Source organism: Neospora caninum, chromosome VIIb, assembly GCF_000208865.1.
Source record: "Neospora caninum Liverpool complete genome, chromosome VIIb".
In the NCBI taxonomy this organism is placed as follows: Eukaryota; Apicomplexa; class Conoidasida; order Eucoccidiorida; family Sarcocystidae; genus Neospora; species Neospora caninum.
The window spans coordinates 2,879,039-2,894,455 of NC_018394.1; the positions used below are offsets into that span (position 1 = coordinate 2,879,039).

The 15,417-nt window shown below is 53.8% G+C and overlaps 2 protein-coding genes across 2 annotated transcripts; one reads left to right on the plus strand and one right to left on the minus strand.

Moving 5' to 3' along the window:
- Window positions 1-1,034: 1,034 nt before the first annotated feature.
- NCLIV_027490 (conserved hypothetical protein) lies at window positions 1,035-1,724 on the plus strand (the record flags this gene model as incomplete). Its single annotated transcript, XM_003882943.1, has 1 exon — window positions 1,035-1,724. The coding sequence occupies one exon, from the start codon at window positions 1,035-1,037 to the stop codon at window positions 1,722-1,724; it is 690 nt and encodes a 229-aa protein (XP_003882992.1).
- Window positions 1,725-4,524: 2,800 nt separating this feature from the next.
- NCLIV_027500 (putative bromodomain-containing protein) lies at window positions 4,525-13,693 on the minus strand (the record flags this gene model as incomplete). The annotated part of the gene is made up of 9 exons (XM_003882944.1): window positions 4,525-5,131; window positions 5,678-6,117; window positions 6,753-6,932; window positions 7,820-9,191; window positions 9,884-10,314; window positions 10,765-10,824; window positions 11,328-11,465; window positions 11,907-12,888; window positions 13,371-13,693. The coding sequence occupies 9 exons, from the start codon at window positions 13,691-13,693 to the stop codon at window positions 4,525-4,527; spliced, it is 4,533 nt and encodes a 1,510-aa protein (XP_003882993.1).
- Window positions 13,694-15,417: the final 1,724 nt, after the last annotated feature.

Here is a 15,417-nt window from a genome sequence, read left to right on the forward strand (position 1 = left end):
TGAGCAGGCAGATGGCACAACTGAGATGCAGGTGTACGTACAGCCGATGAAAGACGAACGCTTGGCAACTGCCAACTGAACGTTTCTGCAGGTCGATTTCCTCTGGATTTCCTTTGCGCGTTCTCCACTCAAGACCACTTCAGCTGCATGTTGGAGTTTCTCGCCTTTTCCCTCTCTGTTGTGCGGGTAAACCTAGCTGTCTCTCTGCCAGCAAATCCGCGTATAAGGCGATTTCTCGCTGGCTCGGCATGTGCAGCGAGAAGGCATGAGATTTTTGCGAGGAGTGTGTGTCACAGGCAACACGAGAAAAGCGACCCTCAGGTTAGCTTGTCTCTATTTCCCTCCTTCTTCCACTGGTGTGTCTGTCTTTTCCCGTCTCTCTCTCCATGTTTATCTTTCTTCTCTTCCCCCTGCACTCACCTCTCGCTGAAGGTCGGGAGGGCCTGCCGCCAGGAATTTCTGTTTTCACGGGCTTCTTCTCGTCACGTAGTGCCTCCTCTGGCATTTTCTCTCTCAAATCTCTCTTCGGTAGTTGGCGCTTTTTTGTCTCTCTGTCCCCTCCTCTCTCGTCCCTTTCTGTGCTCGAGGGAGTGCGGTTGGAACGCGGAAGTCGAGGCGGAATCAGCGAGTGCCTGGAGAAATATTACGAGACAGCTTACCGGCGAAAGAGTGAGCAAGTCCGCTTCAGGCCTCCACAGAGGCAAGGCCGGAAAGACCTTCGCCAGAGGCAACGCGGTCGAGAACATAGACGAAGGAGGGACTGCGAAAGAGAGACGCCGAGCACACCCTCCTTCGTGACGTCTCGCCGTTTTCCCCACTCTCTCCACCGTCTCTCCGCTTTCTCAGCTTGCACAATCAGGTGTACGTACATCTCACGCCCGAGCCTCTCGTGGACGCCTCTCCGCACGATGTCCTTCTGAGGTGTACGTACACACGGCGAGAAATCGGTTTCGTATATGGTCAAGGGGCCATCCACGCCTTGGATCCTTTTTTCGTCTTTGTCCAAGCAACCCTTTTGTCTCTCCTCAGACAAAATGGAGAAGCCGAGCGCCGAGTCTGCCGCCTCTGCGCTTTCCTGCTGGACGTTTTCTCTCGACTCCACCGCCTCGACAGCGCGCTCGCGCGGCAACATGCCTCCGCCTATCTCGCTGCCTTCGCCGCCGGGGTTCTCCTTCACCGAGTCTGCTGCAGCCAGTTCGGGGCCCACTGTCTCGTCGCGGGGACTCCCGGCTGCTTCCCGAGTTGAGGCTGCACGGCGTCAGCATCTGCTGGCGAAGAAGGGGTGGGAAATCGCGATTTCGCCTGCAAAGAACCTGGCCATGAACTTCTTCATGATCTACATGGGCGGCGTGAACTCGAGCGGAATCTTCGGCATCCTCATTCTGTTCTACGTCCTGCACAGCTGCTTCTCCTCTGCTCTCAACGTCAACCGCGTCTTTGCCGGACTCGAACAGGATCGAGAGGCTCTCGGTGCGTGTGCCTCGTCCGTCTCTTCTGTTTCTGCCTCTTCGGGCCGCAGTCGGGACCTCGCGCAAGACGCCAACTGGAGTCTACGCGCCGTCTTCTTCTTGCAGAAAACAGTTTACCTCCTCATCAGTCTCGGCGGGTGTCTCTATGTGTTAAACCACTGCATGAAGGCAGGCTTGCTGCCACTCAACAGCGGAGACTTCATCGCCCTGATTCCAGAAAAACGCTTCTCTGTCGTCGCCATGGGGGGGCTGTAAAGGGATAAGGACACGAAAGGTGTGCACACCTCGTGGGGTGCGAAGGACGGCGTGGATGGAGGAAAACAGGCAGAGGAACGAGACAGAAGAAAGAGGCACGGGGGGGGGGGGGGGGGGTTGACTGTCCTTCGCGCCTCTGATTTCTCCTTTTTGATACCCTCTCGAGTTTTTCCGTCGAATCCGGTCTTTTTGGTTCTCTTTTTGTCTCGCGATTCTCCGGTCTTTTCCTTTTTCTCTCCTCTGCTCGGCGAAGCTACAGCCGCGACGGTAGGCCGATTGTTCTCCATAGAAAAGCATCGGAGACTCTCCGTCTGATTGTGAGAGAAAGCGAGGCAGTCCACGGAAGCACAGTGCACAGAAAACAGGGCGACTCCGTCTTCTAGAGGGAACGAGAAGACCACGCACTTTCCTTGGGTTTCTCTGGTAAACGCAGGTGTCTCCCGCCTTCTCCCGACCAGTCGTTGCAGCCTTCGTTTATATTCTCTTCCTGTTACGTTATCTCTCTTTGTCACTCTCTCTGTATCTGCGCTTTTCTCCCTCTCATCTGTTCCTTTCGTTTTCTGTCCCCCTGTCCTGGATACTTCTCTCTGCTTCCAACTTTTCTCGCTTTCGCTTCTGGCCTGGTGAAACCATGGTGTGGAGTTGTCTGGGTATGAAGCTCCATCAAACCAAACGCCGCTTGTAAGAAGTTTAGTCCAATTAAGAATGAGAGACAATTAACATGTGGCATGAACGTGTGAGCATCAAAGGCACATGCGTGCGGGGAATACGGAGGCTGAGATACGCTTGAGAGAGTCAGCTGTCTCCTTCCTGCACTTCTCTTCTCAGGAGAAACGTGTGGAAACCAAATGTGAAAATGCTACCACGGGACAAGGTCGGAAGGCACCGAAAACGATATAGACCTGCAACCCGAGAGCGAAGCAGCAGCCAGCTAATGCATCCAAATCCAAAAAAATACACCACTGGACGTGTTCACATATAAATATGCGTAACGAAACAGATTGGCATATATATATATGTAGTTCTATCTCTTTGTATCTCTGTATCTCTCTCTCTCTCTCTCTCTATATATATATATATATATATAGGCGCAGAGGCAACCGACTCGAGTCCTTAGGGACTCGATGAAAACGTAGTTTCGCAATTGGAGGCCTGCACGACGACCGGGATCTCGTTGTGTTTCTACCACAGCTGACCTTTCTCGGATTTTCTCGCTAGTTCTTCTCTAGCTAAGTATCGAGGCGGTACTCTCTCTTCCATCTCGTCTAGCTGGTCCCTTGCTTCTCAAACAGACACCGCGACTTCAGATCTACGATGGCCGCTCACACAGCCGCACCGGACAGAGGCCTCTGGCAGCTTTCCTTTTCGCGCGCTTTCATCGTTTCTCTGCTCTTTCGGTTTCTTCCCCCTGCGGGGGAGGTCGTCCAACGTGCGCCAAGCAGAGAAAGGGCGTGTGGGGCGAGGAGGAGAAACGCATGGCGGCAGAGAGAGGCAAGAGAGAGAATATGCAGCAGGAGAGAAATGAAGTGGAGAAAAACGCGAGGAGAGCACAGGTCAGAGAAAAACTTAAGGTGACGTGGCAAACAGAAGCAAGAACGACGTCCGGGGTGTCGACAGTCCTTGTGTTCCGGACAAGAGCGAAAAACGCATGAACGGGCCCCAAAACAAACCCGCACACAGTCAAGTATTCAAATATATATCTGTACACGCCAGTGCCACATGAATATTCATATATAAATATATATGCATATATATATATATATATGTGTAGATGCTCATGAAGCAACGACTAGAGCAAATTGTAGGAAGGCGCTGGGTTTTCGTGGATGTCGAGCGAGTGTGTGGAGTGTGTCCCTCCCCATCGCATATGTCGCCCTCGCTTCTGCAAGTTTCGTTTTCATCTTGGCTTTCCTATCTCTGTTCGTGACTCCTTGCAGCTGAACTGTAGCTCGCCGGTTAATGTCCCTCTCCCCCTGAAGTCTTGGCCTTTTCTGCGCGAAGCCGCCGTCTCGCTTCGTTTTCCTTCTCTTCCCCAGTGCACATCTGTGGCGCCGGACATACACGTTGATTTCTACGCGGTCGCTACGGTTCCCCGTCGCATGTTTTTAAGCCAGCAGAGCGACAGAAAGGGGAGAAGAGGCGGAAGAGAGAGGCAGTGGAAGACACACGGGAGGGTCATGCTCTTCGCCTTCCCCCGAGTGTCTAGACACCAGGAAGCGCGAGACAGCCGGCGGGAGAGACGCTGGCAGGCAGAGGGGCGAAGCAGGAAGAGAGTGACAGAAATGAAGAAGGTGAACGGACAGCACGTTCAGCTGCAGATGGTTCATGAAGGGAAATGAGTGCGTCGACACGGCGTACCGCCAAAGAACGCAGGAAGCCTGAAAAGACACCAAAAAGCCGCAAAATGTGAAGGAGTCCACAGCTTTCCGGGCACGTAACAGCTGCTGCCAAGATGACGTACTGAAGAAAGAAACACAGCTCTCGTACCACATGAGACACTGGCACATCCATACGCACAAACGCTTAAACATCCACCTACAAATGTACGTACTTGTATACCACAGTGTACATTGTATGTATATGCATATCCAGTGATAAACATATATCTACCTATATATGTATATATAGAATAGGCGATCAGCTGATGATGCACGAGTGTATATGTAATAGATATTCCAGCTGGCGCTTTCGCGCTTCCACTTCTCTCGGGAGTCCACGCCTCCGTCGTCACAAAGCTGTGGTCTTCACCACAAGACCGCTGTATGTTCACTGGTGATGCGGAGCATCAAGCCGTCGAGCCCTAGCGCTCGCCGGCGTCAAGAGGAGAGAGAGAGAGAGTTTCCTCAAACGGCCGAGAACAAGCCGGCTGCAGAACGACTTTCTTGGAAAGATGAAAAAGACCTACGTCGTGGAGATGAAACTGTCGTGGAGGAAAGACCCCGAGAGAAACGCTTTTCTGCCGTGACTCTGGCAAGCAGGCGCTCGCTCTTCCGTCGCTCCTCTCGCTCCCGGTTGTCGCCTCCCCGGCCTCTCCGCCTCTGCCTTCTCCATTTCGGGTTCTCGCCAGACCGTGCGCCGCGTCCCCGGCTCTTTCGGATTCGGAGCTCAGCGGAGTGTCTCCGCAGAGGCTCGCGCAGCGCCACTCTGATTCCTCTCGCGCCGCTATCCCGGCCCCGTGTTCGCCGCTCAGGCTCTGGCGACCCTGCGAAGCTTCGCCCTCGCCCGCCTCCAGAAGGAGACAGAGTCGTGCGAGGAAACTCGAGCGCTTCTCCGTTTCAGGGGTCAACCACTGACGCGGGGCGGAGGCGCAGGCAGGTGGAAGAAACTCCGCAGAAGAAGCAGGCCGACGCGAAGAGACAGACGAGGCCTCGCGGGGAGAGACGGCGGAAATCGCCGCAGCGAGCGTCCTGTGGAGAGGGAGAGCAAACGAAAACGGGAGAAGAGAACAGAAGCGCGAAGTGAGGAAAACGCGAAATATGTGCCGCCGTGCAAATGCGAGGAAGCGAAGAGAGAGACGGGAAGAGGGTGGCGTGGGAAGGCGAGGACAAGACAGAGGAGGAAGACAGGAAACGCGAGCGACGGAAGACCCGGACACAAGATCGGCGACAAAAGTTGCAGATAGTTTGAGAAGGAACAAACACACAAAGGAACTCGGCGCGCACAACGAGACGGACAAGACGTGCGCGTTCACGCCCCCAGCAGGGTCGAGGAGGGCGGACGGCGCAGGCGTGGGAAGCAAAAAAGCCAAGACAGAGAGACGAAGCGGATGAGCGCCTGAACGAGCAGCGGATGCCCAGAAGAGAAGAGCTGAGATGTCCAGCGAAGTTCTGTCCCTGAAAAAACGCTGGACAAAAAGTCATTGCCACGCCAAGTGCAGGAGGATCCGTCCTGCGCGAAAACACGCAAAACTCGACCTAGGGAAGGAAATGGGTTTTATAAGAGAGTCCACTCACAGCAGTGCCTTCTTCTCTTCCTCTTCCATCATGAGAAGTCCGGGTTCTTCCAGCGCCTCTTCACCGTCCCGGTGTTCTTCTGAGTCGAGTTCGGGGTTTTCCGCGTGAGTTTCCAATCTCGCGCAGTCGCGTCCACCGGTCTCGCGTTTTGCTTGCTCTCTGACAGCTCGGCGTCTCTCAACACTCCCGAGCAGAGCCGGGAGGCCTGTGCCTGCAGCTGCCGCTTCGAGTGCGGCGGTTAGAAGGTCAGGGCGGCGAAGATGGAAGGCGAGGAGACAGTCGAAGAACGCCTGCTCTTCGCTGGCTTCCCCCACGCAGTCGCCTGCCTCCTGTTCTTCTTCCCCTCCCTCCCGAAAGGCAATGAATGAGAGGCGGGTTAGAGACAAAGCAGACGCGCCGTCCACGACAGACTCGACGCCGCGGAGCTCAGAAGTCTCCTCCTGAAACCACAAACTCCCAAGAGAAGAAGGAGAAGAAGGACAAGATAGGAAAGACGGAGAAGCTGAAGGCGAAGGAGGAGACGGAGAAGAAAGAAGAGACGGAGAAGGCGGAAACGGTGCCGTGGGTGTCGGTCCGTGAGCGAGAGCTGAGCCGGCCAGGAAGGAGAACGACGAGGCTCGGAGTCTGCAGCAGGAAGCAGTCACACGAAGTCAAGACCGGAAAGGTGAGGAGGAGCCTGCGCCGCTGCACGCCCCGTCGGGCCGTGCGCGAGTGAAACCTGCCTCTGCATGCATGCATGCATGGGGCAACAAAGAGAGTGCAGCGTCGCGCTGAAGTTGTCGAAGAAGAGAGGCGCGACGCGTTGTGTAAAATACGGAACGGCAGCTCGCCCGGCTTACCTCAAAGACAGGCCCTCGCGTTCGGAGGGAGAAAAGCATGAGAGGTCGGAACTGAACGGGACTCGAAGGCGCAGAACCCCGGCAGAGCGCGCACTCGTGGATCTTTGTGTCGCTCCTTGCCAGCTCCAGTGTCCGTCGAGCGTGCGTTTGCGCTTTTCGTCTTTGGCGGAAAAGCTAGGGAACGAAGCGCTGTCGGGGAGATGCCTCTTTGTTCCTCCCTCGCCGACACGACTCACAGAGTCAAACACCTCTTCCTTCTCTTCTTCTCTCCCTTCTTCCTTTTGTCCCTTCTTTTCTCGTTCTGGATCTTCGCTCTCTTCCTTTTCTCCGCTGCCTCGCTCGTCCTCGATCAAAAACCAGCGAGAGACGGAAGAAGCTTCCGCCTTCTGCCGGCTCGCCGCGACCTCAGAGCCTGACTGGCATGGGCCATGAGAGACAGAAGAAGAAAGACAGCAAGAAAGAGAAGAAGAAAGCGAGGAAGACGACTGAGAAGAGAGTGATGCTGCGGACGCTGCATGCTCGCAAAATGCAGCCGAGGGCCGTGTTCTGGAGGCCGGTCTGAGAACCGAGAAGCGAATTTTCGGAAGAGCTGCAGGAGAGAAAGAGCTTTCCTGGCGCTCCGAGACGCCTTGAGAAGACGTTTCCGCGCGCGGACGAGACGGCAACGGCGGACCCGAACTGCCAGGAGAAGGAGAAGGAACGAACCTCTTGGAGTGTAAACTGTCTCGACCCGTCTTCGCGAACGTGCTTCGCGTCACCAGATGCTGAACGAGATCGCCTTCACCGAGAAGCGACTTTTTCCTCTGATCCACAGACAGCACACGTGGCGCAGTCGCGTTTTTTCGATCTCCAAAGAGACGAGTTTGGCGCGCTCCACTCAGTTCAGCGGCCTCTCTGAAGGTCCTTCGGAAAAAGGAAAGCCGTTTCGAAGAAAATGCGTATCCAAACGTGCAAAACCGGAACGCCTCAACGATCTATATAAAGACGTACGTGTGTACACCAATCTCTGTGTCTACTCCCATACATGTGTATATAAAGAGAGGGAAACTGAAGGGTATATCTAAGTGTGTCTCGATGCGCTTCTCGATCTATTCCCATGCGCGCAGTGGGGCGTTATCCCTATCCCCTTCCTTTGGTTCACGTCGAAACTCGCGAAGGGTGTCTTCTGTCCTCTACCCGGCGCAGAAACACCCACCGGAGATCACTACGAAAGAACGGCATGCCGGCACGCAATAAAAGGAAAGCAAAAGGCATCTCCGTCGCTTGGCGTGATTTCTCGCGTTCGCTGTCTTTTTCGTTTTACCTCTTCGCGTGTGCCCGAGGCTTTGCCTGTCTCTGTAGGTCGCCAGTTGAGCAACAGAACCACCTGGCCTTGCTCTTCATCTTTCGCCGCGCCTTCGGGTCCTTCTGGAGAGGAAGTGCACGCCTGGGACGGGATTCCAGGGACGTGCGCAGGAACCCGAAGGCCGAGGGAGGGCGAGGGCGAAAGAGGGGAATACGACGCCGAAAGCGAAGGCGCGAGACAGCGAGTTTCCTGCTCTTCTCCGGTTTCAGCCGCGAGCGCGGGGGACGCGGAGAGGCCGCCGACCAGCGAGCCCCCAAATTGCTCGTGTTTTGTCTCCGTTTCACCGAGCTCGGTCGTGGACATGCCCAGCGCACCGCCTTCTGCGCCGCCAGAGACAAGCGGCGGGTTCCCGGCCAGCGACGCGGCAGGAAAAGCGAAAACGGAGACAGGCAAAGGCCGCTGAGGTTCGCCCGGGAAAGCAGGCGGAGACGAATGAACAGAATGAGAATGAGGAAGGAGAGAGGTTCCCGGCTGAGGAAAGGATACGTCTGTGGAGGGCTGAATCGGAGCCTGGTGATCCAGGGGAAACGTTGACGGATCTGGAAATGGAGGAAGAACGGGAGGGAAAGACGCGAACGCGGTGTGGGTGTCGCCCCCGTCGCCACTGCTTCGGCGTTTCCCCTTGTGGTCGGAGTGTTTTTTCTCCTTCTTCTCCTTCTTCTCTTTCTTCTCCTTCTTCTCCTTTTTCTTCTTCTCTTTCGAACTCACGTGCACCCTTGCTTCTCCGCCATCCGCCTCAGCATCGGCTGCATGCGCCGGAATCCTCAACGCGGCGTCGACTTCCTGTGGCTGACTCGGGCGGCCACAGGCCGAAGGCAGAGCGCCGCACGCGCCGCTTTCCTCGCGTCTCCTTGGATCTTCTTGAACGCCGTTGCCGTCCGTTTCGTCTTGCACGGTCGTTCCTTTCTCCGGTGCGGCTAGCCCTCTCGCCTCCTCGGCCGCGGAGAAAGTCTCGCTTTCCTGCGGCGCGTCTCCGCCCGTCCCCGCCTGTTCCGCCCCGGTCGACGCCGAGCTCCGACCACTCGCGACAGCCACGTCTGTCGTCAGGCAAAGCTCGCCGCTCTCTTGGACAGCTGAGACAGAAAGCGACGCAGGGAGAGAAGAAGGAAGCGCCGCTTCTTCACGATGCTGCGAAGGCTCAGAGGGAGAGGAAGCGGGGAGATTTTCGCCAGTGCCAGGAAGGGAAACCGGCAGTGGCGGCGGCGACGAAGCTTCTGAAGGGGGTTGGGAAGAAGCCTGAAGAAGAGAGGCATCGGGAGGGCCGTCGTCAGTCCGGGAAGGCAACTCGTCGTCTAACGCTTCTTCTCCGAAGAGATCGGTGACGAGCGTCCTGCGAGAACGAAACCGGCAGCCGTCGAAATCAGTTGAAACAGCGGAAGAGGGGCACTGTGAAGAGGCAAGATGCACGGAGCCCGGAAAACGCGACAGAGCGAAAACGGAAAAGGACTCCCCAGTCGCCTGCACAGAAAGACTTCCATAGCTCACTCTACATCTTCATCCATGTCTATTTGTATATTTATATATATTTATATATATAAAGAGATATATATATATATACAGGTGCATATGTGAGTATATATATTTATATACGTATAGGGCAATGTGTGGCAGATTACCGATGCAGAACGAGTTCCTTGTACACGGGATTATATCCGCATGACGCTTTTATGACGCGGATAGAAATGCACCTCGATCTATGTATATTGATGTCTCTCTTCCCCTATAGACACCTACACGCATCTATCTCTAGAGGCATAACCACATATGCGTGGACACTTACATAAATGTGGCTGTTAATACGCACGGCAATGTCAGAAATTGTACGCGTACTCGGATTCGTCCACCACAAAACTGGGATGGTAATAAAAACTGGGAGAGTCGGAAGAGCCTCTCACAACCTCCAGTGAGTGACTCGTGTGTGCATCCAGGTCTTCCGGTGTCTATACACTTGAGTTGGGAGACCCAACTTAGGGATCGTTCTTGTCTATGGTCCGTGTCACCTGTTTCCTGGTTTTATCTTACCTGTACGTGGAGTTGTCGACAATCCCTCGAGGTTTCTCTCCTGTTCCTCCCTCTCGCTTCATCGCGGTTTCTTCTTTCCTCTCCACCGACTTCGGCTTCTCTCGCTCCTCGTGATTAGGAAACTGCTCAACACTCAGCATCTCCGAAGAAGACGCAGCAGCGGAAGAAGGGCAAGACGAAGCGGAAGAGGAAGAAGAGGAAGAAGAGGAAGAAAAGGAGGAAAAGGAAGAAGAGAAAGAAGTTTGGGCGTGGATGACAGGAGAACGGAGTGCAGACTCAGCTTGCTTTTGCTGTCGGAAGGCGGCAAACACTTTGGGGGACCATCGTTTCCACTTTTCCAAGAATTTCTCTTTCTGCCGCAACGCCACTTCGTGCAACCAGCCGCAGTCCTCGTCGTGCCGGGGATTGAAAGTCATGCAATTATCAAAGACCTGAAAAACGAAAAAAAACCAGGAACTCTGGATCTCGCGTAATGTCCCCTACACCACAAGGCATATATATATATATATATATATATATAAAGGAGAGTATATGGATAAAAAACAGAGAGAGCCATCAGTCCACACGTAAGTGACTTGGGTACTTGGGCGTTTATGATGCATGCATCCACATGACTGCATACAAATTCAACTTGCGTGTACATATATATGCATATGTAGAAATATGAATATCCGTAGACGCGCCTGTGCATGCAAAGGCAAACAGGTGCATTCGAGTAGATCGTTGAGTCATCCTCGCTGAGGCCCGACGCTTGTTACAGTACACGGACGAACTTGATTGTCTGCCCGTCGTATCTAGAGCCACACTCAGTGTCCTATGTACTATAATTTCATTCATCTTCCGCCTTTTTTACGTGACGCGAACGAGTCGGCTGTCTTTACCAGAAGAACGTCGTCTCGGAATTCGTCTGGGTGCTCGTAACAGCGCGAACTGAGTTTCGTCTAAAGCGTAACACAAGCAAAGACACGAAACGAGTTCTCAGCGATGGCCTCTCGTGCCGCCCAAGCTGATGGCATCTCTCCTTCTCTCTGGGAGAAAAGGGAGTCTCCTGTGCGCGATTTTGCAGCAACCGAGAATCACGAAAAAGCATGCAGACTCCGCGATGCGACTCCTGCCAGCGGCGGGGAAGGCCGTCTCTCGCGCCGCAGGTGGAGGCTTCCCTTTCTCTCCGAAACGCAGGAAAAAAAAGGGGACGAGCGAGGAAAGACAACGAAGAGGGTGAGAGAAAAGGACAGCAAGAGAGACGGCGTGGATGATATTGAGGCCATGAGAGACAACGCATAGGAGAGAAGGAAAGTGAGGGAGCGGGTGAACGAGAGAGGAGAGAAGTAGAGAGAGTACGAGAGCAAGAGCACGAGAGAAACCGAGGGCGTTTATCGGAGGACAGTCTCGCTTTCCCATTGCCGCTGGTCTCGCCCAGAGGCGGGTAAATTGAAGGCGTTACCCATATTGTGCTGTAGTCCATCGGACGAGAAATGATTTTTGAGTAGTTTTCCTTGACTGCTTGCGGCAGCTCCGCAGACGACATGACCGGAGTGCCAAAGAGGTAGCCGTAGCGGTCGCTCTTCAACGGACGAACCATCTGAGAGAACAGAAAAAGAGAGGCTGAGCAAAATGAACGGCCCCAAAAGGCACCAACTCTGCTCCAACAAAAGGGGACAACAGAGACAGGACTCTCGCGTGAGAGTCTTTGCCTCTCGACAGTGCTGCGCAACAGCGTCGCACGCCTGATCGTGACTACCCAGTTCACTTGGAATTGGTCCAGGCAAGTAGCTGGCATTCGATGCACACGTCATATATATACACATATATTTTTACATACATATATATCAGGAATGATACAGATAGAGATAGATAGATAGATAGATAGATAGATAGATAGATATAGTTAGATAGACATAGACATAGATAGAAAGGTAGACAGGTACGTAAATGGACAGTTTACCAGGTGGTGTCTAGGTTTAGCGTGGCAGGTGAGATGTGTTTTCATGAGGTGTCTCGGGAGCCTCAGTCGGTAGCTTACATAATCTTTGCAGTAGACTTGCCAGGTTTTCGTGCATCCTGAGAGAAACGGATTTGTTTTGAGGGGCGCATGCAGTCCCCGCTCTCCCGCTTTCGCGCTGTCGCTTCCCCAGGCTGCTTCGCCTGCGGCGTCTGCGCGTGTCGCCTCTAACTCAGCGTGAGCGAAAGACGACTTCGAATCTCGCCCTGCCTCTGCATCAGGCGAAAGTCCAGAAGACGAAGAGAGACCAGAAGAAGGACCAGATGAGGGACCAGATGAAGGACCAGAAGAAGCGCCAGGAGGGCCAGCGAGAGAATCGGAGGAAGAGAGAGACGTTTGTGGGAGCAGCGCGGCTTCGAGGGACGGAAGACGAGAGGGAGAGAGAGAAGGACGAGGTTCGTTGCTCGACGCCGGCGCTTCCAAAGGCAGAGAAGAAGCGCCAGGCGAAGGCAGCGCAGGCACCCAAACGGTCGAGCCCGCGGCGTCAGGAGAAGCGAGAGATGTCTCAAGCTGCCTGGAGGCCAGCGCAGACTGCTGCGAAGCATTGCCGTCAGTGGAGCCTCGGCGAAGAGGCGACGAGGGCGAGGCGGAAGCCTCTCCTGCGTCGCTGAGGAGAGAGGTCGGCTGGGGCGTTGGATCCACGAGAGAAGCAGTCGCGCCTGTCGGGTTCTTCTCGACCTGAGGAGACTCGCCGGCAGAGACACCTGCCGATGGCTGCGCCTTGCCGTGTCGGGGTTTTTTGTCTTTTGCGCCCGAAGCATGCGAAGAGTCCTTTTGCTCGCGACGGCCCGATATCCCTTTCTCTCCACCGCCTCTGCCGCCTTCAGCGTCTCGCGTCGGGCCGCCAACCTGGGACCGGAAGAACTCGTGAAACGCCTTGATGGCCTTGGCGGATTTGTTTGCGTCTTTCAGGAACTTTGTCCACTCTTCTGCGAACTTCTCCTCCGACTTGGCGCACAGCGACAAGACGAAATCGCCTGCAGGGTTCCCGGGGCGATTGAACCTGAGGAAAAGAAGTGAGAAAGAGGAAAAAGGAGGGATAAGAAGAGGCAGCAGAGAGAGAAAACGAGAGAGAGACAGAGCAGAGGCCCCGGAAGGCTGCGGAGACAAAACGAGCAAGAAGCGTAAGAAAGAGAAGGAGGAGGGGACGAGAGAACAACAGCGACAGGAGACGCAAGACGGGAAAGCAAAGAGAAGGCCCGACGAGAAGGACGAGGCAGAGAAACACGGGGCAAGAGGAGCGAGAGCGACACTTTTTGCACACGCTCTCTCCAGGTGGCGAGCGTTCTCTTTTGCAATGACCAATTTTTCAAAACCGCCCTCAAAAACGCGATCAAGGGCACACAAGCGCGAAGGGAATCTTGCCTGTTTGCTAGCTTGGTACTCGCGGGGCGTTTTCCCGTCTTTCTTTCTACCTCGCTGGTATTTGCTTGCTTCCTTTCCCTTTGTCTTTCCGCACCGTTCCTTGATCTTCCTTTCCCTTACAGTCTGCAGTTGGTGAATATAAGAATCATGTCACGGAGAAAGTCCTCTTCGCTGCCGTACGCGTTTTTCCGCAGCTTCTCCTCCATCGTGGTCAGGTCCATCGGATGCTGGATCAGGTCATAGTAAGTTGGGCACTCCATGGCCACTACATCCACCGGCTCGAGGAAAAGATGGAAATCTCTGCATCGTCTGCATGCGTCGATGATCCCTGCGAATTTCCGCTTCAAGTGCCGAGGCAAAGTCCCTCCCGAAGCGCCGTTTGCGTGAGAAGAAGAGCCAGGGGTGCCTGCCCCCTGAGGGACAAGAGGCACGGGAGGTTCCATGTTGGTGACGAAACAGGTGAAGCGACAAGAGAGAGAGAGACAAGAGAGAGAGACAAGAGAGAAGGGTGTTTGAAGGAAGCGGGGAAAAGAGGAGAACAGTGGAAAGGAGACCGTTTCACCAAAGGTGGACCGAGCCGATGACAAGTGCGAGGTTTAGGGGGAAGGGCGGCTGAAGGCGCTCCAAGTGAGGACGAGGCACTCACGTTGAAAAGCAAGAAAGGCAGAGTGAAAGACAACCACGTTGGGAAAAAGAAGAACTGCGAGAGAGGAAATCCGAGGAGGGCATTTTCGCATACTGCATGTGAAGAGGCCCCGGAAGGCCGAGAAAGAGAATGACAGAAGCGCAACAGGAAGCCCGCAAGCGTCGACGAGGAAGAGCGATCGAAGGAGCTGAAGACGAGTGCGTCAAGTGACGAGAGAGAAAAAAAACTTCCGAGAATTTTAACGCGAACAGCCCGGTCCGCAGAAATCGCCTGCGCGAACAGCGCGAGACGAGATGCAGCCGCGAGCCTGGCGCCGAGATGTCAAGCGGCCTGCACGAATGGGAGACAGGGGAGGGGTAAAGTCGTGAAGAAAGAGGAAACGAAGGCGAGAAAGTAAAAAAAAACGAAGAAAGACGCGAGAGGATGGGCAGAAACCTCTCCCGGCGAGTCTGCCAGGGACAGTGCATGCACAGAAACGGAATTGGGAAAGCAAGGAGAGCGGAGGCTCTTCTCCAATCGCCGCTTAGTTCGGTAGAATTCCTCAGAAAAACTGGCGAGGAGGAAATAGGCAAGAGTCTCCAAGAGGAAGACTGGGAAAAAGAAAAAAGAAGGACCGTCCGAAACCGGATTTTTTGGCTTGGTGCATGCGCCGGCATGTGGAAAGGGCCACATGGGAGAGAGCAAAGTCCAGAAATCGACGGATACTCCTCCGGACAAGAAAATGAAGGCGGTCAGGTGTATGTACACCGGAAAAATCAGCAAAGCTTTGGTAGAAAAGGCATGCACATTTCTGTGTACACACAAACACCGAGAGCTATATAAACATACCATACACACAGGCGAATGTAGACAGATAAATGCGATGTGTGTCCGTAAACGTATATAAATGTGTATAGATATGTACATTTACACAGGTTTATAATATTTATATAAATGTGTATAGATATGTACATTCACACAGGTTTATAATATTTATATAAATGTGATACATTCTATACCGCTTCTTTCTGGATACAAAACCCAGCTCAGGACGGATGGCCTGGAGCCGTGTGAGTATGCGGCATTGGGGCTTCCTTGACCCGGCTTCTACTCCTTCTCTTCATGGTCTCTTTTGCTTTAGTTTCCTCTCCCTCGTGCTCCGCCTAGTTCACGGGAATTTACCCCACGCACGGTTCTTCTCGGCATCGCACCTTGCCAACGAGAGAGCCGGATTCGTAGCCTCCCACAAAACTTGTCTCGGTGGAGCGTCAATAGATCGTCTCTTGGTCATGGCTGCCAATAAATTTATATATATCTCCATATAATATGTGCACTCACATAAAAAATATGTGTATGCAAATGCATCTGTATGCATTAGTCCTGTCCAGTCATATGGAGATAGACACCCATATATATATATATATATATATATATATATATATATATATGCATTTCAGTGGTATACACCGCTCGAAAGTGGCGTGTGAAAAAGAGGAAACAGCTTGTCGCTTGTGTCTAAATAATCTACGTTTGTGCAGGTGC